Below are 25,395 nucleotides of genomic sequence, written 5' to 3' on the forward strand. Positions count from 1 at the left end.
ATCTGGAGAAATTTGAGACTATTGCCATGTGCCTGCATCTTGCTGTGGCACAGGTACTATGACACTGATACAGCTCGCTTGATACTAGAACCTAGTGAAGAAATTTAATTCCTAAAAGGTAAAAGTAACAATGTTAGAATGTTAAGTAATTTTTAAGCAGATATAGGTCATTTCAATTCAAGCCAATACCTTTTCACAGCGTATCCATTACTTCCCTGTGAGAAGAAGCAACTTTCAAAGCAGTTCTGTTATTATGGACTAAATATAGAAACAACCTTCACATTTTCTTTGTCACTTGGATCAATGAAATAAAAGTTCAGGTTGAATTTTTGATATTAAAACCATTTTAATATTAATGTGGTTTTATACTATAGTAGTTTGGGCTTTAATTTTATAATATTATAAAAACACAATTGGTTGATACTGGTATTGTAATCAAACCTCTTTATAAAGAACAAAGAAATCTGTACTGGAGGGTTGAATTAATAGAGACGCAGTTACAAATAAATGAAAATATCTAAAGATAGGAGCCCCAAATTGATACAGTTATTCTCATTTGTTATCTTCTTGTAAAACAAGAGGCTCAATAAATTTCAAAACCAGGCGACAGTTTTTCATAACTAAATGAGAACATCTTAAATGCCTAACAATAGAGGACTGGCTAACAAAATACTATGTAGCCTCTAATAAATTGAATTTTGAAGACTACTTAGAAATAAAGTCAAATATAAAATTCAATGTAAATGGGATTATATAAATAAAAATAGAAGAAAAATAACTAAAATGTAAATTGTAGGACTGCTAGTATTGAGATTATGAGCGATCTTTTTAAAATAAAAAATTTTGTAATTTTTTACCATGAAAAGTAGACACAAGCACTATAAACTTTTGAATTCTTTTAAAGAGCTACCATTACTGGAGTCAAATGAATGTAAATTATGTAAACTGAGATATGGCAAAGGTGACACTGAAATGCAGTGAGGATTTGATAACGGTTCTAAGTCAAATGGACATTCATACCGGAAAAATAATTTGACTGCCACATCACACCTGTTACAAAACCAAGTGTCAGATGCATTACTTATCTAAATCTGATAAGTAAAACAAAAAAGCTTACATAGAACATCTCTGCAACTTTGAAGCAAAGACTTCTTAAACAGGTCACAAAAAGCACTAATCAGAAAACATAGAAAAATGTTAGAGTATATTAAAATTAAGAACTTCTGTTTATCAAAAGATACCATTAGCAAGCAGAAAGGGGCTGGGTGTGGTCTCTCACACTTTGGGAGGCCAAGGCAAGATGATCCCCTGAGCCTAGGAATTGAGACCAGCATGGGCAATACTGAGACCCACCGCTACAAAAAAATTAAAAAAATAAAAAATTAGCCAGGTGTGGTGGTGCACACCTGTTGTGCCAGCTATTTGGGAGGTTGAGGCAGGAGGCTCACTTGAGCCTGGGAGGTGCAGACTGTGGTGAGGTATGATGACACCACTGCACTCTATCCCAGGCAACAGAGGGAGACCATATCTCAAAAAAAAAAAAAAAAAAAAAAAGACAGAAAAAAGAAAAAGAAAGGAGAAAGATAACTCACAGCATAGAAGAAACTATCTGCAACACATATACCCAGTCAGGGACTTTTACCCAGTGTATATAAACAATGCCTCCAAATCAATCCAAAACAAGGTAGAGAATCTAAAAAAAAAAGCGGGTAAAGACTTAATAGGTATTTCACAAATGAGTAACAATCAATGGTCAATACATAAATGAAAAGGAACTTTGACTTCACTAGTTATCAGGGAAACTTAGGATACTGCCTCATACACACAAGCATGGCTCCAATGAAAACAAAAACGAGTGTTGGCAAAGCTATGAAACAAGTGGGAATTTCAGATACTCATGATGGAAGCATAAACTAGTGCACTGACTAAGCTTGAATATAGCCTACTATATGACCCAGCACTTTCTCTTCCAACAGAAATGGTACATATATTCACCAAAAGACATGTTTAACAGTATTTGAAGCAACATCATTCATAATAGCCAAAATACTGGAAATTACTTAAACATCTACCAACAGAAGAGTGGATAAATAAACTGTGGTAGTCACAAAATGCAGCAATGAGAATGAACAAATCACAACCACGTGCAATGACATGTATGAAATTCACAAACAGAATGTCGAAGGAAAGCGGCCCAACACAAGAGTACATTCTATATGATTCAATTTATATAAAGCTTAAAATCAGGTAAATCTAATTTATGATGTTGAAGCCAGGAGAGTTGCCACCCTGAGGGGTGAGGGGTGTAGGTGGCAGTAGGCAGAAAGGAGCTCAGCTCCTGGGACGCTGGGAAGGCTCCTTTTCCGGATCTGGATGCTGGTTACACTGGCATCTGTTCAGTTTATGAAAATTCATCAAGCTGTGCATTTAAGATTTGCATACATTCCTACATGCATATTATGCATCAATAAAAGTTTACTTAAAATGTTATCTGACACAAATTACATGGGTATTTTAAGTGCTTCTAAGTCTTTTAAAGATACCAATAACTGCAATTAATAAAGATAAACCATTTCAGAGCCTTTTAAAAAGAACTGGCAGCAAAGGAGAGAGCACATGGTTTGTCTCCTTGTATATTTTTCCTCCACAACCTCCAATGACTAATAAAACGTGTCTTTCACTGCAAAGTCTTTCCACTGATTGTCCTGAGTATATCTGTCCTCAACCTTATTCCTTATTCCAGTAAGTGCAACCAGTCTCCTCCTGGCTGCATTCTTCTGTCCACCCTCTGGTTCCTAACACTCCGTGATTCATATGAAGTTTGGTCTTTTTAAAGACCCATAAGATGATGCTCAAAAAGGTTTGGAAACAATTCTTTGGTTCTGGTCTGCTTCATTTTTCGGGAAAACAAAACAATCCCCAACAAACATCATATGCTTCTCTACTGCTGCCTTTATTTATTTATCAAAAGCATACAACACATCACTCAAAGAATTTCTAAGTGTCTCTATCCACTCTTACCATCTACCAATGATCAAATCTAACCATCGTTAGAGTAAAATAATCTCAGTTCATATCATGGGAAACATTTCTTTGGCTCTGATAAAATTGGAGAAAAAGTGCTGCAAAAAGTAGGTGAGCACAATGATGGGAAAGTCATTTCAGTGGATAATTTCCACAATATGGAACATCACGGTCTTGTGTATGTGAGTCTCTGGGCCAAGACTCCAAGAATACTGTGAGGTGCGATTATCATTTCTAATTGACCCCAAGTAGGAGGCTCATAAAAAGGGACAGTCAGGAGATGCTCCTTTACTTTACCGGGGGCACCAGGTGTGTTTTCTCAAACAAGTGTTCTGATTTATTAGTAAACACTGTCCCCAGTGAAACCTGTTGCAAACTAAAGAATCCCATTGTAACACAAAGCAAAAATGCTGATGGGGCATCTGGGAAGAAGTTTTCGTAAGACAGACTCATGCAAACCATTTTGTCAAGGCTGCCCAGCCGATGCCTACTAGTGGAGCTAGGTTAACACTAAGCACCAAATCCCACTGCCTCTCTGTCTCCACCAGTTTGTAGAGGGCCTTATCTGGAACGTGTCCATCAACTAATCTGGGAATCCCAGGAGCTGTTCCTCCTGGGCCCATGCTTGCCAATACTCTGACACTAGTGTTGTCAGGGTGCCGAAACTCTGCAGCAGTCTCTGATGAAGCGGAAACGCTTCTTCCGTATGTTTCACTCTCTTAGAGGGCATAAGACATTGCTGTGACCCAAAGTCTTACACAGGTTACCTCTTCCAGGTTTTACTCTTGCCTTGCAAAGATCTCAGTCATGGGAGCAATAGGGTCAGGCCAAAAGACAAATCAAATGACATGTATCACACCATTTTTCCTCCTTGAGACTAAGGCTTGGCTATTGGATCATCCTGTCATGCCTAGTTTCTTCTTCCTTAGGAGGAGCTTCAGTCCAGAAGGTACCTCAATCACCTTCAAGGACCCATTCTATGAATTCTCTGGACATGCCCCTCCTCTGAACCCCAGAAGATAATGCAGTCTGTGCTAAAGCTAATCCATGGTATTTACCCTGTCTGACCTTTTTAAGACATTGGCTCACGGTAATGTCCTATACCCTCTAATCCTGCAGTCCCCAACCCTAGTCCACAGCCTATTAGGAACCAGGCCACACAGCAAGAGGTGGGCAGCAGGTGAGCAAGCAAGCGAAGCTTCATCTGCATTTACAGCTGCTCCCCATTGCTGCAATCGCTGCATAAGCTCCGCCTCCTGTCAGATCAGCAGCAGCATCAGATTCTCATAGGAGCACGGACCCTACTATAAACTGCACATGCGAGGGATCTAGGTTACCCACGTATTATGAGAATCTAATGCCTGATGATCTGAGGTGGAGCTGAAGCAGTGATGCCAGCACTGGGGAGCAGCTGTAAGTACAGATTATCATTAGCGGAGAGGTTTAACTGCACAATAAATGTAACGCACTTGGACCATCCTGAAACCATTCCCCACCCTGCTATCCATGGAAAAATTGTCTCCCATGAAATTGGTCCCTGGTGCCAAAATGGTTGGGGACCACTGCTCTCAGACAGTGAAGCATAAGGACGAAGCATTTCCACTACTTCAGAGACCACTGGGGAGTTTTGGCACCGTGACAACACTAGTGTCTAAGTATTAACATCTATGGCAAGTGTGAGCCCAAGGGCCCGTGAGGAACACTCCCTGGGATTCCCAGATTGGTTGATGGACAAATTCCAGATAAGACCCTATATAAACTGGTGGCAACAGAGAGCCAGTGTGATTTGCCGATTAGTGTTGCTCTAACCCCACTAATAGGCACAGGCTGGGCAGCCTTTGTGTTACTATTCTACACTAAGAAAACCGCTCGTGGTATCTGGCTCAGGTGGCAACAAACGAGGATGCAGCAACGACCCAGACACTCAGATCATGGGAAAAGCCTTCAGGGAGACATGGAAGCAGCCATGTTTCCAGACCCAATACCATATCAGGTAAACAAAATCATCTTTAAAACAGTCTGTTTTAGTTAACACCAAAAGTTTCTTTGAAGTTTTGCAAGCAAGTCTTATACTTTGCTTGTAAAATAGCTTTCTCCTTGATTGATTTAAAGACAGAATGACAAAATGTAAACTCCAGTAAATGCTCAGAGCTCATTTATTAATACTTTACTGACGAGAAATCTGAGGGTAGAGTGGGGAAAGGCTGATCTCAGATCACAGTCCCTGGCAGTCCTGGAGAGAGCCCCGTTTTCCTGACCCCCAGGCCAGGGCTTGTCCCTCTGTGCCATGTTTCCTCAATGTCTCCCAGATAAGAAGGTTGTATTTTCTAAGGCCAAGAAATTGTCATAATATTTCCACTCCTTTCCACAATCATTAAAATCTCATTCACATGCCTTCCCTCCACCGAAGAAAAGTGAAAAAGCCAAATCTGGCTGATGGAGGAGGAGAAGGGAAGAGGAACTGGGGGGGACACAGAGGCAGGGGGTCACCCTCTCTCCAGCAGAGCTGGCTGGTGCACAGAACAGGTGCAGAGGGTGAAGCAGCGATTCCTAAAGACCTCAGTGTTATGTCCAGAATCATCTTTAGAGAAGGGCAAATGCCTGGGCAAATAAATATGGGCGCCTTGTCTACAAATATCTCCATAAAGGTGAAACGGGCTTAAAGTTAACATCAACTGGAACCCTGAAAGGACAAATGAGGGACAAAGTACCTTGACAACGTAACTATTACCTAGTCAGGCAAGGAAAACTGTGAGAGCACATTAACTATGCTCCAGCTCAGCTTCCGCCCCTCTGCTGACAACACTTAGGATCTCAGGTGCTGCTGTAACTCCACGTGGCCCTGCCGTCTTCCTTACTCTCGAAACTCTTCCCCATCCCCACTCCCGCTCCCCGCGGCCTGCTGCCCCCCTGCAGACAAGCACCGCTAGCTATGCTTCACCTCCAGCAGGCCTCCACAGACATTTGCTCAATGAATGCGTAAACCCCATTTGTGCTAAATGTGGATTAAAATGAAGCAGTAACTGATTAAACTGGCCAAAAAAGAGAAAGGACCACCATAACGTAATACAATGATGGTCACAGGAACACTGAAACAGGAAATTTAATGACCATGGGAACAGAGTATTCATTACAAAGGGACTGGTTTAAAAAAAAACTGTGGTATATCCATAAAATTTATTCAGCCATGGGAGAACATATGGTAAATCTGAATATGATAACAAATCCTAAGATCTAGTTCAATAAAATATTCTAAGACATATTTTTATTTTTTAAAAAAGCAAAGAACAAAACAGCAGTAATAATGAGATCCCAATCCCCCTTTAACATAAGGAGACACACTTGGTCTATCTGGTATATTTGGTAAGACGATAACATGGCATATATATATATGTATTTTTTAATTGACCAATTATCAAGAATATCAGCTAGGTTCTTAAAAAGTAGGTCCTTCCTAAAGAATATGCAATGGACAGAACGGTACTCCATGTTCCCTTAAGCTCTAAATACCTGGTATCTTACGATTCTATCAGCAAGTGTCCCTTCCATTCATACATGGCACACTCTATAAAAACAAAATTTGTGGCAAAATGATCTCCAGATGACCAATAAGATTTAATTTGTATTTCTGCATTTTGCATACAAGTCCAGGAAATAATTTTTAAAGCCTCTGAAGATCATTTAAGGAAAACTTTAATTGTGACTATACTTGAACATACGAAGGAAAGAAAAATATCAGTTACCTGATACATATCAGTTTCATCCTCAGCGATGAGAGAGAAAAGTGCAATAATTCATGTAAACACAAAGCTCTAGAAGTGGACGGAGCTTGACAGTTTATTTGCTCTAAAACAACTTGCCTGCCATGTGGAATCTCACAATATCCTCCAGAGAAGACGGTCACAGCAGCAACTTCTTTGATGAAGAGCATGAACTCTTATACATATAGAAAATACATATATTCACTTGTTCATTATGAACATCTCCTGCACAAGTTCTCTGGCAGGGCAATAAATACGACATCGCCTCTACCCCTCAGGCTCTTTCTGGCTTTCCTGTGTTATAGTCAAATCACATTCCTTGTTTTAACACCACAATATCACAAGCCTTTACATACTTGAAAACTAGCTACTTTATCTTCCCTAATACTTGTTTTCATAACCTCCCCTCCAACTTCTAAATTCTATGCTCCATGTACAAATTTAACAAATGATTGCATTTAGGTCAAAAAATCAGTTGCGCAGACAGGTGTATGTCTAGGCAGCTATTTGTGTGAAAAAGGTCTTCAGTTTGTGGCTGACAATAGGTTGGCTGTGAGCTAAGTCTGAGGTAGCTGCTCACTCAATCTTAGGTTTTCTTTCATGAAGCACAGGGACTAATTCATAAAGTAATAGTTTCCTTCAGTGGCCACCCATATCTGAAGGATTATTTTGTTAGGAAGGACAAGTTTGGCAGAAGAGCATGGCAAGCTGCCTGTAACTCATAATTAACAGCTAAGGGGGACACAGAGCCGAAATGCCGTATGAAGCCAGGCTTAGTCATCAGACCTACCAGCCAGCAGAAGGCAAGAGCACACAACCAAGTGGGAGCAAACACTGGGCACCCAACTCCATGGCAAGGTTGGCACTACTCTGGCACCAGGCATTCTTAGAGGGCACGGCGTAGAAAGACAACAAGGAGGTCTGCAGGTGAAAAAGGTTAGCAAGCAGGAAAGGGAACTTGGAGGTGACAGCTCACTTAATACCAAGGTTTGTTGAGAAGGAGATGGCAAAAGTGACTGAGGACTTGTCCAGAGAATTTTACTATTAAAGCCCTTTGGCTACATAATAAGTAGCAAAAAGTATCAATTTCTCAAACGTGGGAAGACAGAAAAGTTGACAATGCTATTTTATAATAATTTTGTCCTTGCTGTAAACTTTGTGTTCTTTAGTAACTCATACAAAGCACTGCATATTTCAGGGTAAATCTGCCTAATCTCCAAGCACATGAGATAAAAATGAACTTGGCAGTGAAATATGGTTTTTTAGCAGGCAGCTCTCTCACTCATGTCTTTGGGACGTTAATCTCCTTATTTTGGGGGGAGATACTTGCCTCCTCAGGAGGTGTTGTCACGACAGCACTTAGGGCACCTTTCATTATTAATAGTCACTGGTCCCTGCTCTACTGAGTAAGTCACACTGCTGCTCCACAGACAGCAGCGGAGGCCAGCTGAGGAGAACAGGTCTGGCGATAACTTGACCCACCCTCCCCAAATCTGATGGAAGGGGCTAGAAGAATTGTAATAATAACGAAAGTTCTAAGGATGGTCTAGCAAAACGTATTCTGTGCTGAATGTTTAGCCATTTTGAATATTATCACTACATTTATTATACAATAGGCCCTTGTGTTCTCTGTTTGTGAACAGGGTGAGTTGGTGGTTAGTCACATTTCTTAGGGAGTTATTGAAGCCAGCATTAAAACAAAACCAAGCACAGGATTCCCCAAAAAGTGCAAAGCGCTGGGAAGTCTGCCCAGAAGAACAATGTCAGGTGGGATTACAAGTCCAAGAGCAGAACACTCGAGCAGTACAGATCATGGATGGAGGGCTCACCTTTCACCACTTTGGCCAGAGCTGGTCACGCCTTGTCCCCATGGTTTTGGTTTACTTTCTATGGGGCTGTAGAACTCTGGGATCTCAGAGATGAGTAAAGATGTGAAGGAGGCTAGAAGAGTGGCTAAGAAAAGTGACCTCTTCTTACTAGCGATCGTTATAATCAGTGATTAATAATTATTTTTAATCAAAATGTTTCATCATCTTTGAATACTATCAGGAAAGCCATCATAATAAATGTCTATCTTGGAAAGGTCCAAAATGCTACATTATTGTGCAAAAGATCTTCAGTCAAGATATTCAGGATTTTGAACAGTAAGTAAACAATAGTCCTACTATCCACAGGGAACAGCAGAAGCATAAGGTAAGTGGAAGGCAAGTTCAAACCACAACTATAGCACATATTCACAGCAACCTCAGAGAGTGACTTATTTAGGAGCATTAATTAGCTTCAAGAAAGTTATACTAATAATGAAAAAGATGAATCCCTGTAATCAGGTTGACTTGTGAACCATAAGCTCAGTTTCCTGGTGGAAGTGGGGGTTAGTTACCACAGTGAGCCCTTGCCTTGAGAAGGAACCTGTTCTTCCTCCTACCCTGTTAAGTCATACTTCACTTTAAATCAGGGCCTACTTACACCCCCGCAGTAGGACCAACCACAGAAATAAACTAAACTCATTCTGAAATGGGAGGACTACCCAAATTAGCACAGACACACACTTGATATCGCTCTCATGCACTCCAGCATTTTATGTTCATGTTGTTAATATTTTGGAATATTCCCCCCACATTTGGAGAAAAAAATGGAAGCTAAGTAGATTATAAGGAAGAGGATAAAAACTTCTAACTCCCAAATGCCTCACAATTTGATAGATAAGAGATTACTGGATACAATTGGGTGAAACAATCGCAGCAAAAATATTTGTAATCATAAAAACAAAAACATGTAGAGTTTTCTTATGTGAGGACTTAGAGACAAGGAGAATAACTTAAAGAGTGGAGTGAATAATAAGTCCATTGTTCAGCTAATAAATAAGGAGATCTCCATTTCCCCAGACTGTGTTAACATGAAGCAAATGCTTTAGTGAAGGAAAAGAAATCTATTTTCAAATCCCCCGCCACAATGGATTCTGTCTCTTAGAGATGAAGCCAAGTGTTAGTTCTGACTACACAAGGGAACTCACTACATATATATTACCCTTTCCCAGAAGACATGTAAATTCTCAGGAATGTTTTATGCGTGGACGTGTATGCATGTGTCTGTCTCTCTCTACTTCTCAAGTCATAATTAGAACATTAGGTCACCAATTTTCAAAAACTAAAGTTAAAATTGCATCACCACTCCACACTGTAAACCAAGATAAAAATCCAGATGGATTAAAAATGACACACACACACATATAACTATTAAATACAATTAAAATGTGTTTCGTAAGTGAAAAAAGAGAAAATGAAGTAAAAAAGAAAAAAGTTAAAAATAAAACAAAAAAATCCAACTTCTAAATACTTAAAAGAAATTAAGAAGAAAAATTAAGGAAAAATTACATCTTTACCCATAAATGTTTTTAACCTCTCTATGGCAAGAATCATATTAAACAAAGTTAAAAGGCAAGTCAAAATTGAAAAGAATTGTTTAAAGTATAGATCAGAACAAGGATTAATAGCTTCAATATATAAATGAGAAAATGAATACCATAATTAAAAAATACAGCCAAAGGACATGAACAATTAAAAAAATACAAGTGGCCAACTTGCATATAAAGTAACATTCACCCCCACTAATAATAAAATAAAGGCAAATTTAAATTAAAACCCAATCCCATTAGTTACTGACATATTCAGGACTCTCTAAGTATTCTTAAAACAGTTTTTTATAACATTTTTTTCCTAGGAAATGAAGAAGCATAAAACAGCATATTTACATATAGAAATTAATTAGCCTTGAAAGGCACACGACGTCCTCTTAAAATTTTAAAATCTCTTTGTATATTACTTCATTTCCAACATGTTTTTCCCTTTCCTCAATGAAAGGGAAATTTAGTTATTGCATTCATCTTTTTAAACACATTTGCTATTTACTTATCAATTCTAGTGCAATCATTCAAATTTAAATATTTGCTTTTTTTATTAATATCTTCTTTTTTTAATGTGTCTCCATTTTCTTGCTTTTTATTTCATAACAAGTTCACTAAAAAAAGATATAATTTTTATCTAATATTGTACAAAATTTTGTGTTCTGTACAAAATGTGCCTACCAACGAGTTCACTGAGAATTACATAAATAAGCAATTGGTGTTTTAAAGGCTTTCTATGATACAGAAATCCTTGACAGATATTAAAAGGATTTTTTTTTAAACTGACAGATGAAATTATACATATTTATTGTGCACAACATGCTGTTTTGAAGTACGTATACATTGTGGAATGACTAAATTTAATTCTAGCCTTTTGGGAGCCAATCGTGACCACAGTTTGAAGAGCTGTGCAGGGATTTTTTAAATGCTTGAGTTATTGGTTGAATTTCTTGGATAATCTGAAACACATAACCATTTTTTCCAACTAAAATAATGGAACATAGGATCCTGCAATCCCCAAATCTGCTAACACTCTTTCAGGAACAGATTAGACATAGGTAATGAGGGATACCTGTGTAGGAAAGGACTTTATAAACACTACTATATAAACTATTACCACTTTCAGGTAAAATCAGAATAAATTTCCTGGTTGCTGGAAGAGTCCTCTGGGGACTCATCTAGTCCAGCCTCCCTGGTGACTGGGTGAGGACACAGACTGAGGCCAGAGGCATGAAGCACAGAATCAGCCAGAGCTGGTGACCAAGTCAAGGACAGCACAAGGCTCTTTCTCCTTCTCTATGTAATTTTATCTTTTAAAACATTGACAGTTTTCTGGCGCAAGATGCCTTTTAAAACTTTTAAATTAAATGGGTGATTACAGTAAAAGGATTTTTTACCTAGCCTTGAATGTGGCATGTTATAGGAGATGCAATAGTTGCTGGTGAAACTAGAAATCTGAGGTTGAACTTTTAAAGTTCATCTTGATCACTCCTGTCTCATGATGAAACCCATCGACTTAGAATCACCTCCTGAACTTTAATTCTTTTCATACATTCTGGTGACTCCATTTCTTTGTCAGTCATGGTAGAGGGTTTAATCAAATAGCACAGCATAAGTTCCTGAGAGACATTAACTGAAACTCTGCTCAAGGCAGCCAGTGACTTCCAACTGAAAGGTCTGTGGAGAAAGCCTTCAAAATGGTCATCGACTAGCTCGATAATGACAGAATAACTTGCGTGGTAAAACGGAGGGCCTTTCCGATACAGCAATAAATCTGTCCCATACTTGAGTCCCACTTTGGGCACCCAGCCCTTGCTTCGGAAGTAGTGGTAGGCCATGTAGGTCGTCCTGAGTGTGGGCTGAACTACAGAGAAAGCTTCCCAGAGCTTCACTATCATTAAAGGCTCCTTTTCATAGTAGACACTGAGACATCCCAGGGCACAGACCAGGAAGAAGGCCTCTTCTGGGCTGAGTTGCAAATAGTCAAAGATCCTGTATGGATTTCTCCTGCGTATTAGTCTCTTTCTTTGTACCGATTCCTCATTTGGGGCATCCTCACTCTCGCTCCTGTCACACACCACTTCCTCCACAAGCACACACTCATGGTCAGGCCCTCTCTCCCCTGCACAGAGGAGACATGCCTGTTTGCTGCCATCCTTAGGGTGAGGGCCACACGGGGGGATGACAGCATCTGGTTTGCAGCAACAGACTTGGGGCGGAGGTGCAGCATCATCTACCACGCGTTCATAGTAGCCGTCTAGAGTTGGTGGGTCCTGCCCAGAGCCCTCCTGCAGGCAGTCTGACGGCCCACTCAGATCCTCCACAGCATCCGACTCTCCAGAGTCTCCACTCATCACAGGGAGTTTCTCTCTCCCTGCTGTGCCTTCCATGTTGGAAACCATTTCAGAGTTAAGCTCATCAGGCAATCGAACCTCTTCATTTCTTTTTATACGAGGATACTCAAGTGGTTTTATGTAATCCTTGAGGATTCCATGCACGGTACTCTCATTCTGCCCCTGTCTACGCATGAGCTTTGCCGCCCATTTTACACGATGCTGGTATTTCTCTGATGTGATGATAGGCATGTTTGTCTTCATATCTTTCCATTTAGCAACCAAGTTGGGATCTGAAATTGTGAAGTTTGGATGGCTTCTTGAAAGAATACCTTTTCCAAAATAACCTTTCCCGTAGAGCTGCAGGATGTCCTCTGCGTTCCTCACAATCACATTGCTGTTAATCATTTCGGCATGGAATATCCTGAATTCTTTCTTAGGACTTTGGTCCTGATCAAAAGGGATCGGCCATGGAGACTCATAATTCTCATACACTCTTCTTTTCCTTTTGGGGGCGTGGAAAATGGCTTCTGCCATTTTTCAGGGGGGACTCTTCTTCCTCGGCCCCAGGCACTCGCCTAATATCTTCTTTAGTTATGTGTGTGGGTCACTGCTCTTTCTCTGATTTCCTCAGTTTAATGAACAGTTGATTTCTTTTTCCTTATTAAATAATAAAAGCAATGGCCAGTTTGTCATACTTAGAGTTTTGGAACCACATCTGTACGGGCTTTGATGTGCAGAAGTCTTACTTTTGTCACTTTTAAAATCCATATAGGCATGTTCCTTTTCACCGTTAGTTAATAATATCCATCAATTGCAGGGTATGAGGCCCAAAGGCAAGAAGCAAAGGCCATTAACATAACACAAAAATACTCTAGCCTGCAGTACTATCGTCTGGCTCTACAGGAAAGCCCAACCTAAAACACATTCTCTTTTAACTACATAAAAAGGCAAAAGAATGGAAGTTTTGGCAGTTGAACACTCTCATGAACTGAATCATTTACAAACATTAGGTCTTCAAGTTTCACTGTGCTTTGCTATTGCCAGAAGCACCCGCCACTTATTTTTTGATCCACTTAAGTATTTACCACCTTCATTTTTAATATAATTAACTCAATTCTACACTTATATAATTTACCCTTTAATAATGGCTAAGTTTTAACAACTGGTTAGCAAATTTCCTAACAATTTAACAATTGGCTCTTGTGAGCTGACAGTCCCTTTTCCATGTCCTGTTATAGGTTTTCCAGACCTGAGCTTTTTATTCCAGATTTTTGGAGGTTCTGGTTCATGTGACTTGGTTTTGCTTGTTTCTGCATCTGTCTCTAGTCTACAACCTTCGCAGTACTTAGTCCTCGTTGATGACTGGGGCTTGCTTTGCTCTCAATTGCAGGCCTCCTGGAACTGATACCTCACGATGTTGTGCAATTAATCCCAACAATTCAGGTGCTTGTTCGGTAGACTTCCGAACACTCCCTCACTGAACCTCAGCAGGTGGTGATTTTAGACTAATTTCTAGAGGTGTGTTGTTTTTCATTTCCTGGAACACTGTAAAGAGATCTCCGTGCCCCTTGGATATTTTACCTTTTTACGTAAGCTATTTTTGATCTACTTTGAAGAGCAATTGCACAAATGTTCTCTATTACACATCACCTTACAAAAGAGGGTTAGCAGGGGATGATAAGCACTAGTGCTATCACACTGTTGTTCTACAAAGCAGGCACTTGTCAATGAGCAAAGAAGCCAACATGCGACTGGAGTTCAGGTTTCACTTTCCACAGTAAAAAAAAAAATATTGTAAAATAGACGAAACTTCTCCTAAAGCTGCTTGGTTAAAATGAAATGCAAATGTTTAAATCAAAGGATTGCTGTATCCTGTAATTGCAAATTTAATTTCTACTTTGCTCTAAGAGTGACTTAAGAGACTGTATTTTAGTATCTAATTAGAATTATTTCTATTATTAACTTCAAGTTGTAGTTTATTTGGTCAGAAAATAATATAATAGCTTGTAGAGTTTATATTTTGGGGATTTTATTGAAATTTTACTTATGACCTAGTAAATCCAATTTCTAAATTTAATTTATACATAGAGTACAATGTTTATACATATACCCATAAACTCAAGCTATTGCTTATATTATTCAAATATTCTATTTCTATATTTATCATCAGCCTAATTTACATATCAAATTCTAGAAGGCATGTTCAAGTTTCCTAATACAGTGTCTACTTTGTAAATTCTAATTCTTATTTTAATGTTTTACTTTAGATACATGGTGTCTAAAGAAGTGTGGAAGTAGAAATAGTTTTTATATTTGACTCTTTTTCATCTACTTAAGGTGTTGACTTAAGCTCAGTCATATTATTCTATGGTTGGTATTTTTGGAGCAATACACACTGAGGTTTGGGCCTATATTTCACTTTAATAACTCTGTAATAATGAAATAAACAGCCTTGTGTTTCCAGATTTTTAGGATATTCTGAATTTCAGTGTTTTGCTTCTTAGCATATAAGATATATTACCATTATAACTTCAGTTCTAATCGTATCTTTCCTCAGTAAAATATCACTCTTCGTCCTGTGAATCCTTTTCCCCTTGAATTTTCCCCTAATAGTAAATTTGCATCTTTATCTTTTAAAAATTGTTTAATATCGTTCCAATTTAAGAGTACATGTAGTGTTTGTTTTTCCATTCTTTCGATACTTCTCTTAGGAGGATGGTCTTCAGTTCCATCCAGGTTGTTATAAAAGATATATTAGTTCACCATCTTTTTATGGCTGAGTAATACTCCATGATATACATATACCACATTCTATTAATTCACTCATGTATTGATGGACACTAAGGTTGTTCCCACATCTTTGCAGTTGTGAATTGTGCTGCTATAAACATTCAAGTGCATGTGTCTTTTTTATAAAATGTCTTTTTTTTTCCCTTTGGGTAAATACCCAGTAGTGGGATTGCTGGACCAAATGGTAGGTCCACTTTCAGTTATTTGAGATATCTCCATACTACTTTCCATAGAGGTTGAACTAGTTGGCAGTCCCACCAATAGTGTATGAGTGTTCCCTTCTCTCCACATCCATGCCAGCATCTGTTGTTTGGGGACTTTTGGATAAAAGCCATTCTTACTGAAGTTAGGTGATACCTCATTGTGGTTTTGATTTGCATTTCCCTAATGACTGGAGACAGTATAAGCATTTTTTCAAATGTTTACTGGCCATTAGTCTTCTTTTGAAAAGCTTCTGTTCATGTCTGTTGCCCATTGTTTAATGGGGTTGATGTTTCCTTGATGATTTGCTTGAGTTTTGTAGATTCTGGTTATTAGCCCTTTATTGGATGTATAGCATGCAAATATTTTCTCCCATTCTGTAGGTTGTCTATTCGCTTTTTTGATTGTTTCCTTGGCTGTGCAGAAGCTTTACCATTTAATCAAGTCCCATTTATTTATTTTTGTTGTTGCTGTGATTGTCTTTGGGGACTTCTTCATGAATTCTTTGCCTAGGCCAGTATCTGTAAGAGTTTTTCCAACCTTTTCGTCTAGAGTTCTTATAGTTTCATGCCTTAAGTTTAAGCCTGTTATCCATTGTGAATTAACTTTTCTAACACTCGTGCGTACATATGGTAGTGAAATTCAACGAAAATCAACCAGGTTGGGGGGGTGAGGAGGGGATGGGTAAATACACACCTAATGGGTACACACGCTATCTGAGTGATGGCACACTTATAACTTTGACTCAAACTGTAGAAAAATAATTCATGTGACCAAAACGTTTGCACCTCCATAATATTCAGAAATCTTAAAAAAATGAAAAAAAAAAAAAAAACTATCATAGCACCAAAAAAAAAATTTAACGTATCTTTATCTTTTTTTTTATTTTCAATTTTTGAACTACTTTGTTTTACATGGTTCCTGCAAACAGCATGGTTCTCTTGAGGTTTTTTGGAGTGCACAGTCTAGGAGTCAGCCATTCTCTCAATGCAGTTGTCAAACCCCTTCACATTTATTGCGGTAATATATTTGGTCTTGAGTCTAGCATACTTCCATTTTCTTATGTTTTTTCCTTTTGGTAAAACAAACAAAAACTAAATGAAGTTTTCTTCATTTCTTTTTAGAAATCTTTATTTAGTTAGAAATTACATATCCTATTTCTGACTAGTGAATGCCTTAAAAAAAAAAACTAAATCTGTCTTTACCTGTATCAAGAACAAAGCTGTAACTGCTGTTTCCCTACAGGGAAAAATGAAAAATTCAGGATGTTTTAAATTAATTTTTCTTCTACCTTACAACCCCTACTCTACCACTTTCTAGGTTTTGTTAAAATAAAGATTCTAGATTCAGATTTTGTTTTAAACATCGTGCATATTCCCTTTCAATAATAACTTTAAAAAAGATTTAAACTTGACAGACTATTCATATATAGTTGACTTAAACTCTTTACATTAATAGTTTTGTTGTTCAGCCTTTCACGTATGTTGTTTCACATTGTAAATCATTTCTTGGTTAGCTGCAGTACTATTTTAAGTAGTTCCTTTTTTAAAAAGGAAAGGTATATCAATAGCGACCTTTATGAGATTTTGCATGTTAGAAAATGTGTTTGTTTTTCTTTGCTCATGCATTCATTCATTCTACAAATACAGTCATGTGTCAGTTAACAATGGAAATGCATTCTGAGAACTGTGTCCTTAGGCAAATTGTTGTGTGTGTGAACATCATGGAGTGTACTTACACAAACCTAGATGGTATAACCCACTACACACCAAGGCTCTATGGTATAGCCTATTGCTTCTAGGTTACAAACCTGTTCAACATGTACATGTGTACTGAATACTATAGGCAATTGTAACACAACGCGAAGTATTAATATTTGTGTATCTAAACACAGAAAAGGTAAGTAAAAATACGGTATTATAATCTCATGAGACCACCATCATATACACAATCACTGACCAAAATGTTGTTATGCAGCACGTGACTGTATTTATTGAATATATATCATGTGTTAAGTGTTCCCCTAGACACAGGGGTTACAACACTGAAGAGCAGATAAAAATTCCTACCCTTACAGAGTTTAGATTCTAATCGGAAAACACTTAAGAACCCAGAAGGTTAGAGAATTCATGAATCACAGTTTTTTCCTCTCAAAATTCTGGGGGACAGAAAGAGAAGCCTGATGCTGACCTTGTTTTCTTTTCTTTTTGGTGGGTATCCTGCTTTAAACTATCTAGATGTTCTGCAGTATTTTCCTTAGTTTTGAAATTTAGATTTTTCTCTGGGTTATTTCGAGGTCTAAAAGGGTCTTCTTTCTCTCAGCATCTCCCCTGTCCCCTAACTATGCTTATTACTTTGGGTGTTCTTTTAGTATGAGAGCCCAAGTCCTGGGAAAATTTTCTCCTATTCTTTCTTTCTGGCATAAACAAACATATACACACAGTAGTATATACATTTATTTATACTGAATTCTCTACACCTATTTTTCATGTTTCTAATATTTTCACTTAGAATTTTCATTTTCTTTTCTTCTGAGTTCTATTAGAATTTCTTTAGCTTTCTTCTTATTCACTGATTCAGGTTTCTTCAGTATTGAATCTGTTCTTCACTGCTTTGTTTTAAAATTCTGTAACCATGTTTTTAATTTCCAACAACTTTTCCTGTTCTCACTTTGTTTTTCTCAACTATCTCCTCTGATTTTAATTGATGCAATACCCTCCTAATCTTACTTTGAATAATAATTTTTCTAAGTTTTCTTAGTTTCACAAGAAGTTTGTTTCAAATAGGCCTATTCGCTTTTGTTGGTCAAACTGATATTTTTCTTTAGAAATGCTATATCTTTCTATTTGTCCACTGATTCTTCTGTATTCATTCCAAGAAACAGAAGTGTCCATGTTTGTTTTGTGAATGGGAAAGAGTAGTGCCAAATAGTATATAAGTATCTGTTCAATCTTTACTCAATACAAAAAAAGGAGGGAAGATTTTAGATTTATTGTAAACTCCTTTGCCATCTCAGTGATAAAATCATCTGTATAAGAAAGGATTGGCAGTAGAATCAGAATAGAGGATTTTACTTCTGTCCTAAATAATTCCCTTTCCATGTCCTGAGTAATATAAATAATAATATTGATTTAATAGGTGTATCTATTACATGTATGTATGTATGTATATTATATATTATAGAAATACATACATGTATATATATATGTATTATATATGTGTATATGCAAATTATCTTTAATATCTGTGGAACATTTAAAAAATGGATACTAGGTCACAAGTAAAATCTCAATATTAAGCCCTCAAAATATATACAGCACAGATATTATTTTATTCTCTGATTTTCCTGGATTTTTTTCCCATCCTAGTTGGCATCCCTACTGTAATTAAACAAAAAAGAAAAAAGAAGAAGAGTTTTTAATCGGATGAATTGTTTAAAATTTGTTTCTACCACTTCAGATATTTAAGGAAAACTGACAGTTTTGTCTCCTTTCCCCCTCAGCTACTTCCATACTTTCCCCTATACATGTTATATGTTATCAACATTACAGTAAGCAATACACATTCATTATAAAAAATAAGAATAAGAAAACATGCTGAACTCTTTGGGGTTGCTAATTTCTAAGAAAATTACTTCAAACAGTAAAGTTTCTTTTATAAAAAAGAAAGTTTAAAGTTTCATCATTCAAATGTAGCCTATCTAAAACACCTGGAAATGATTTCAAAGTTTTCAAAGTCACTATTCTAATAGGTATTACTTCCAACCTAACCACTACTGGCCTTTGAAATATAGAAGCTACAAGAAGAATGGACAGATCAAATACTATGGATAAAAGCATTTTGAAAAGCATACAGTGCTATGAAAACATAAGATGGTAGGATTAAAAATGGATTTGGACATGAAATCCCAAACTCATTCATTTCAATCATTCCTTAATGCTTGGATGGGGGCAGAAAGCAGTGAGACTTTAATCCAGATCCAGTTCAGCATCTTACTGGGATCACTGCAGGCCAGTCAACTTTAATCAAATTACACTCCATCCATACATGATTAGCAACCAAGTGAGGTTTTGGTCAAGTGCCACAGTTTTCACTCAAAGCCATCATACTCACTTTCCTGGAGGACACTTGGAAATTATGTGATCAAATCTGAAAGTAACTTTTCAAGAGCTGCATGTGGTCTTTCTGACAAAGAAGAACTTTATACTTATGACTGAGTTACAAATCTCTGGCTGTAACTAGTTGGTTGGTGATAAAAATAATCACAACAACATACGTGGAATACAAACCAGAAGAAATCTCAGACTCTAAAACACGTTAAGTGAATGAAATTCATAGTATCACTCTCATCTATCATGTAGAGCAAAGAATATGGAAGAAAAGGATTGCTAACAATACTTACAACTAATAAGAATTTTTTAAAAAACATCTATTAAGGCATACAAGGTTAAGCATACTGCATCTAAAAGTAACAAATACGATAAATAAAACCAGGTACTTTGAAAATGTATGCAATCTACTAAAATAATTAAGCAGATGAGCCATTTTTTCCTTTAGCAATGACAAAATTAGAATTATTCATAGAGAACCAATTATTAGTAATCACGTGGTCATATCTTACTGCTTTATGCTTAAGTGCTTTAATAAACATTACTTTATTTGGGTTTCACTACACCATAAGGTGGAAAGCCCTGGTGAACTGATAAAGGGATTAGCAACAGTACTGAATTTGAAAATGTATCAGAAGAATATGCTAAATTGCCCAAGGGCAGAGATTACAGACACTCATTGTGCACAGTGCCTCTTGACACTGTATGAACAAGGGCTCAATACGTATTTGTTGACCTGCACCAAACTGATAATATGTTCAATACCACTTTTATAAAACAAAGGAAAGAGACAAAAGTGTGTGCACTTGTGTGCACGAGGCGGGGGTGGATTTTGGAAAAACTATGAAAGGATGCAGGCTGATTTGTTATCAGTGGTTGTATCAAAGAGGAGGTTGCAGAGATGAGCAGAGTATTAGTTTCATTCTGACACTTCTTTATTGTCTGGATTTTTACCATAAGCATGTATTACTTTTGAAATTCAAATGAGTAAAAACAAAATAAAGATGTACCAGCTAAATTTGACAACAATGGGTATTACTTTTAAAACAAAATATTCAAATTATATATATATTCAAAAATAAAACATCCTAGGATTATGCTGTGATTTGTGACTATTAGATGCTGAAAATAGAATAGTTAACTTAGTGATCAAATATGCTTGCCAGAGGCCTTGCTGGAGAAAGAAATTTAGATTCAACTAATATGCAGTGAGTATCACCAGGTATTAGATATTGTGCTAAGCAGTTGTATTAATTATACACAAGAGAATACCTGTGCTCAATTCATTCACAGCCTTCCTTATGTATACTCAATTATATTCCCTTCCAGCTTTGCAGATAAACCTCTATACTTTGAACATGAAGTCAAAGATAACCGTATTTTCTAGTTATCAAAGGCTGCTATTCATGAGTCTGTAGCATCATTACATTTAAGAACAGTTAACTTGTCCTTATTTTGCCTAAACTTGAGGCACTTAGCTAGAGCAAAATTTGGCAAAGCAAAGACTCATTTTATCAGGCACTGTAAACTGCCTATCAGAGTACAAGGCATATTTTGCAACTCAAATTGTGAAAAAAGTCATTCTTCACTGCGTTGGGTCTTAACTGACTGACTCTTACTGAATACACCTAGCTTTCTACTGCTATGTCTACCTCAAATTAAGAAGCCAAACCTATTCTTTGGAAATACACATGGCTCAACCAACTGAATAAGCTCATAAAAATCTTCATCCTCTTTCAAGAATTCTTTGCATGTCCCTCAAACCATTGTCCCATTTGGTCTCTCCCACTCAACTCGGGGCCCTGACTCTTCTCTCTCTGGAACACAGTGCTGTTGCCAACACTGCAAGTGGCCACAGTGGCCAAACCAGGCTGTCTCTGTCTCTGCTTGGCACGGGAAAAATCCCTTTGTCTTCATACTTAGCAGCAGTGTAATCTTAGAGAAAGACATTTAACTGAAAAAGAGTTTATTGAAAACTCACTTGGGAGTCTCTAAGTAATAAAACAAGATGGCTGGGATATTTTCCACAGTTGGGTTCAATGCTGTTGGGGCGACTGGATCCTCAGCCCAATCACAATCCCAGTCCTGTACCTGGGGTACTACTACTGTTCCAGACTAGATCAAATTTTACTCTTCATTTTGATAAAGCCAAACTGCTTCCTAAGATTCATTCTATAAATATTTCTTGAGCGCTTACTTTGTTCAGAGCACATTACTAGACACTGTCATGGACACAAAACTGAATCAGGTGCCATTCTCAAGAACTTATACTAGGTCTTAAATTGGTAGGATACAAAGGATAACATTTTAGTGTTGACTTACATTTAAATAATATGATCAGAAAAACACAAAAGGCAGCTTATTAATAGAGATAAAAATAGGATATGCCTTTTAAAACATTAGAGAATTTAAAAATACATAAAAGAAAAGTCAAAATTGCACTTAAACAAGCATTAAAATCAAAGCATAAAATAAAATGATCAAGTACAAAATATATAAGTCATAAAAAGAGTGACCACATGTAATTCATCATCCAAACTAAGATTTTAAACAGTGAAGGGAGATACTATTAATGACTTCTCTAAGACAACAGGGATAAACCAGGATGTCCTGAGCAGACCAGGTTGTGAAGGTTTCCCTAGTTATAAAAATAAACGGTTCACTTTACTAAAAAAGAGAGATGGAGCTAATGGTCAAATATCCAGCCTCACCTCTACGTTCCCAGTCCTATCTCCAGAATCTAAAAATTAAGGAGGTGAAGAAAGTCAAAATCAAAATAGGACACATAAAAATATTCTATGAAGAATGCAAAGAATAAAGCCATAGATTTGCTACATTTTAAAACAAATTTAAATTTGGTCATAATTTTGTAGGTTTGGGAAATGCTGTATTTTTATATCATTTGGAGTCCAATATTAATACATTCAAATTACCTATAATTACACCAGTAAACTCTCACCTTCTACCTATTTGGGCTTTTTGTAAAAGACAATTTTATACTTCAGCATAGGTTTAACAAACCTAGTTTCAGTTATAAACTCGTCAATCTCATAAAGGGAAATGGTTTTCAATTTCCCTTCTGAGATTACCCAAAAAAGCTGTGGATGTATCTGAATTACATAGAATACAGACGATATGGGCCAAACTCAAATCCAGAAAACACTCACAGTCAGTCCGAAGAGTGAAGATATTTTGAAACATCTGAGTAAGACCAATGTTGTGTTACCTTCAAACTCTAACAGCTATGAGATCTGGGCTGTGACCAGTGCGAGGGCATCTCATGCCTGGGCAGATTAGTGTATCTACAGATGAAAGACACACTCACACATGTGCGCACACACACAGCCTAGCTGCCTGCTCCAAGTTCTACACCTTTAAATTAATGTAGGTCCTTGGGAGAAATTAATTTCTGGTGAATACAATGAACATCAGAATCAACAAAGATGCAAACTAGAAGCAAGCTGGGGGCCACATACTGAAAATTCAACTTTCCTAATAAGTGGGACCTCCAGGCTCCTTTTGTGATTTATTGTCCCTCAATCTTCCCATATATAAGCTAGAAGCTAAACACCAGCAAACTATTAATAACTAAAAGAATATTTCTTAGAACTTCCACAGACTCCATTTCTTCCTGCACACAATTCTCTTCCATCTCTGTGCGCAGAGGCAGCACCTGAGAGGGCAACATACGATCATTTGCACCCTAGTAAAGTGCACCCATGCGTATCAGGCCTGGGCTCAACAGCAGAGATACGCCCAAAGAGTGAATCTGACCCCAGGAGCTCAGAGACATCAACTGCAAACACGAACAATGTGATGGAATAAATGCTGAAAAAGAAATGAATTTTAAAAAGCACAGGAAGGAGCCAGATGTGTCTGTCTAGAGCAATTGGGAGAGGCTTGACAGAGGAGGTGACATTTGAGCTGCAACTTGAGTCTGACTTTACCAGTCAGTAAAAGGAGAAAGAACACTGGAGGAGAAGAGACAGCATGTGCTGAGACACAGAGGTATGAAAATCGTGGTGTATTCAGGAGTACCCGAGAACTGAAGCACAGGGTTTGAGGCAGGGAGAAGCTAATAAGACAGTGAGGGTCTCTTTCCAAACTGGGTAAAACTGACAAATCCTCATTGTCAGCTTCTCTCTTGACCCCTTTCCTGTGCCCAGCTATTTCTCCTTTTGTCCTTGTCAATAGTATTCTCCTTTAGAAAGGGAAAGACCAGAGTTCTAGTCTCAACTCTCACTAGCAGCTGTTCAAGCTTGCGAAAGACCCAGCCTCTCCCTGAGTCTCAGATTCCTTATTTATAAGAGAAGGGGACTACAGGAACTATGAAATTCAAGGATTCTATAAGCAGAATGTCAAAAATCATTACGGCATATTTTCACTTTTAACAATCATAGTAAGTGAAGAGAATCAGTAACTCAAGTATTCCAAATAATCCCAGCTACACAACTGTAGAAAAATAAAATTATAGCTCATAAGGGTAATTTGTTGAGCAAGCCAAAACCCTCTCAGTCTCAGTTTTTTCATCTGTAGAATAAAGATAATAAATTTGCCACTGAAGTTTGTTGTGATGCTCAAGTAACAAATGCAATTTCCTGAACACCTGCATGCAGTTGGTGGTAAATGTTGGTTAAATCTAGTTCAATATATCTTTCATGTACATTAGTAAATATGGTATCCTTATTAGTATTGGTTAACAAACGATATGCAAATATAATGAAATCAATTATGTAAACTTTAAAAAATGAAAATTTACTATTGTTATTTTAGAAAAATTGAAGGCTATGGCTTTGAAGAAAAACAATTATACAATAAATCTACTAATTGCTGCTTCTGCTGAGACCTAAAAAAAAGTTCCTCTTTCCATCCACCCCCAGTCTCAAGGGATAGGGAATTTACTTTGATTTTCAAAGCATATCTGATTTCTTCCAGCCATTACGGGGTCAAATAATAAGACAAATTTAGATACAACAGTGAAGGAATAACAATTTTACCTCAGTTCTACATTTGAATCAATAGACTCAAATTCTTTGAAATATGATCATCAATGCAATTATGTGCCGAACTGCTAAATTAACAGTCACCTGGGAAACATAAAACACAACTAGTGACAATGTGCTTCTAATTGCACAGGAGATCAGGATATTAGTGATATTTTATATTCTCCTTCATTGCCCACAAAGCAGCATATATTTTCATAATAATGCTTTTTCCAACTAGAAAGAACCATAGGAGTCATAACTCAATTTCCAAGATGAAGAGGAAACAAAAACATATATATCAACACACATAACTGAAACAATGCCTTTAGTATTTGAAAGAGAGGTGGGAGGGGAAGGAGAAAGAAAAAAAGGGCCAAAATAAATTTAAACGACTGTTTTGAAATCATTCTTCAGGTTCAAACACGGCAAGCTAAACGAATGTCACCTTCTCTATACTAACGATTCAGTCATCCCTGAGCCTCCAGTAACCCAGCCTGCCTGCCCCGTGCACGGCCGGACAGCGGGTGCAGTCTACAGCGCCTACACTGAGGGATCCTGGGCGTGGTAGCAAAACCTCAGCCCAGCGAAGCACAAAACAGACTCAGCACTCATGGCCCTTCACCCCACAGCTCAATACTCTTCGTAAACAGAGTTAAAGGCCGCCCGTTTTACACACAGCACGATGCCAAGCACAGGCTCACAGGCTTTGTTCCCGTTTTTCCTCGTTTGATGGAAACCCGTGGGCAAGGCTGCCCCCCGGTGTTCGTCTCGGTACAGCCGCGGCCC

General features: G+C 37.6%; 2 protein-coding genes across 4 annotated transcripts in view; both read right to left on the reverse strand.

The window, feature by feature from the left end:
- Nucleotides 1–25,395, reverse strand: part of EFL1 (elongation factor like GTPase 1) — a 127,508-nt gene that overhangs the window by 42,634 nt on the left and 59,479 nt on the right. The window lies entirely within an intron of this gene.
- On the reverse strand, nucleotides 11,685–13,141 carry LOC123645064 (tRNA-splicing endonuclease subunit Sen2-like). The gene has a single exon (XM_045561566.1). The coding sequence runs from the start codon at nucleotides 13,056–13,058 to the stop codon at nucleotides 11,685–11,687; it is 1,374 nt and encodes a 457-aa protein (XP_045417522.1). The 5' UTR covers nucleotides 13,059–13,141.

The sequence above is a fragment of the Lemur catta genome, chromosome 9, assembly GCF_020740605.2.
Source record: "Lemur catta isolate mLemCat1 chromosome 9, mLemCat1.pri, whole genome shotgun sequence".
Lineage (NCBI taxonomy): Eukaryota > Metazoa > Chordata > Mammalia > Primates > Lemuridae > Lemur > Lemur catta.

Coding starts and splice junctions, on each gene's coding strand:
- LOC123645064 (XM_045561566.1), bottom strand. CDS start 13,058: ATGGCAGAAGCCATTTTCCACGCCCCCAAAAGGAAAAGAAGAGTGTAT.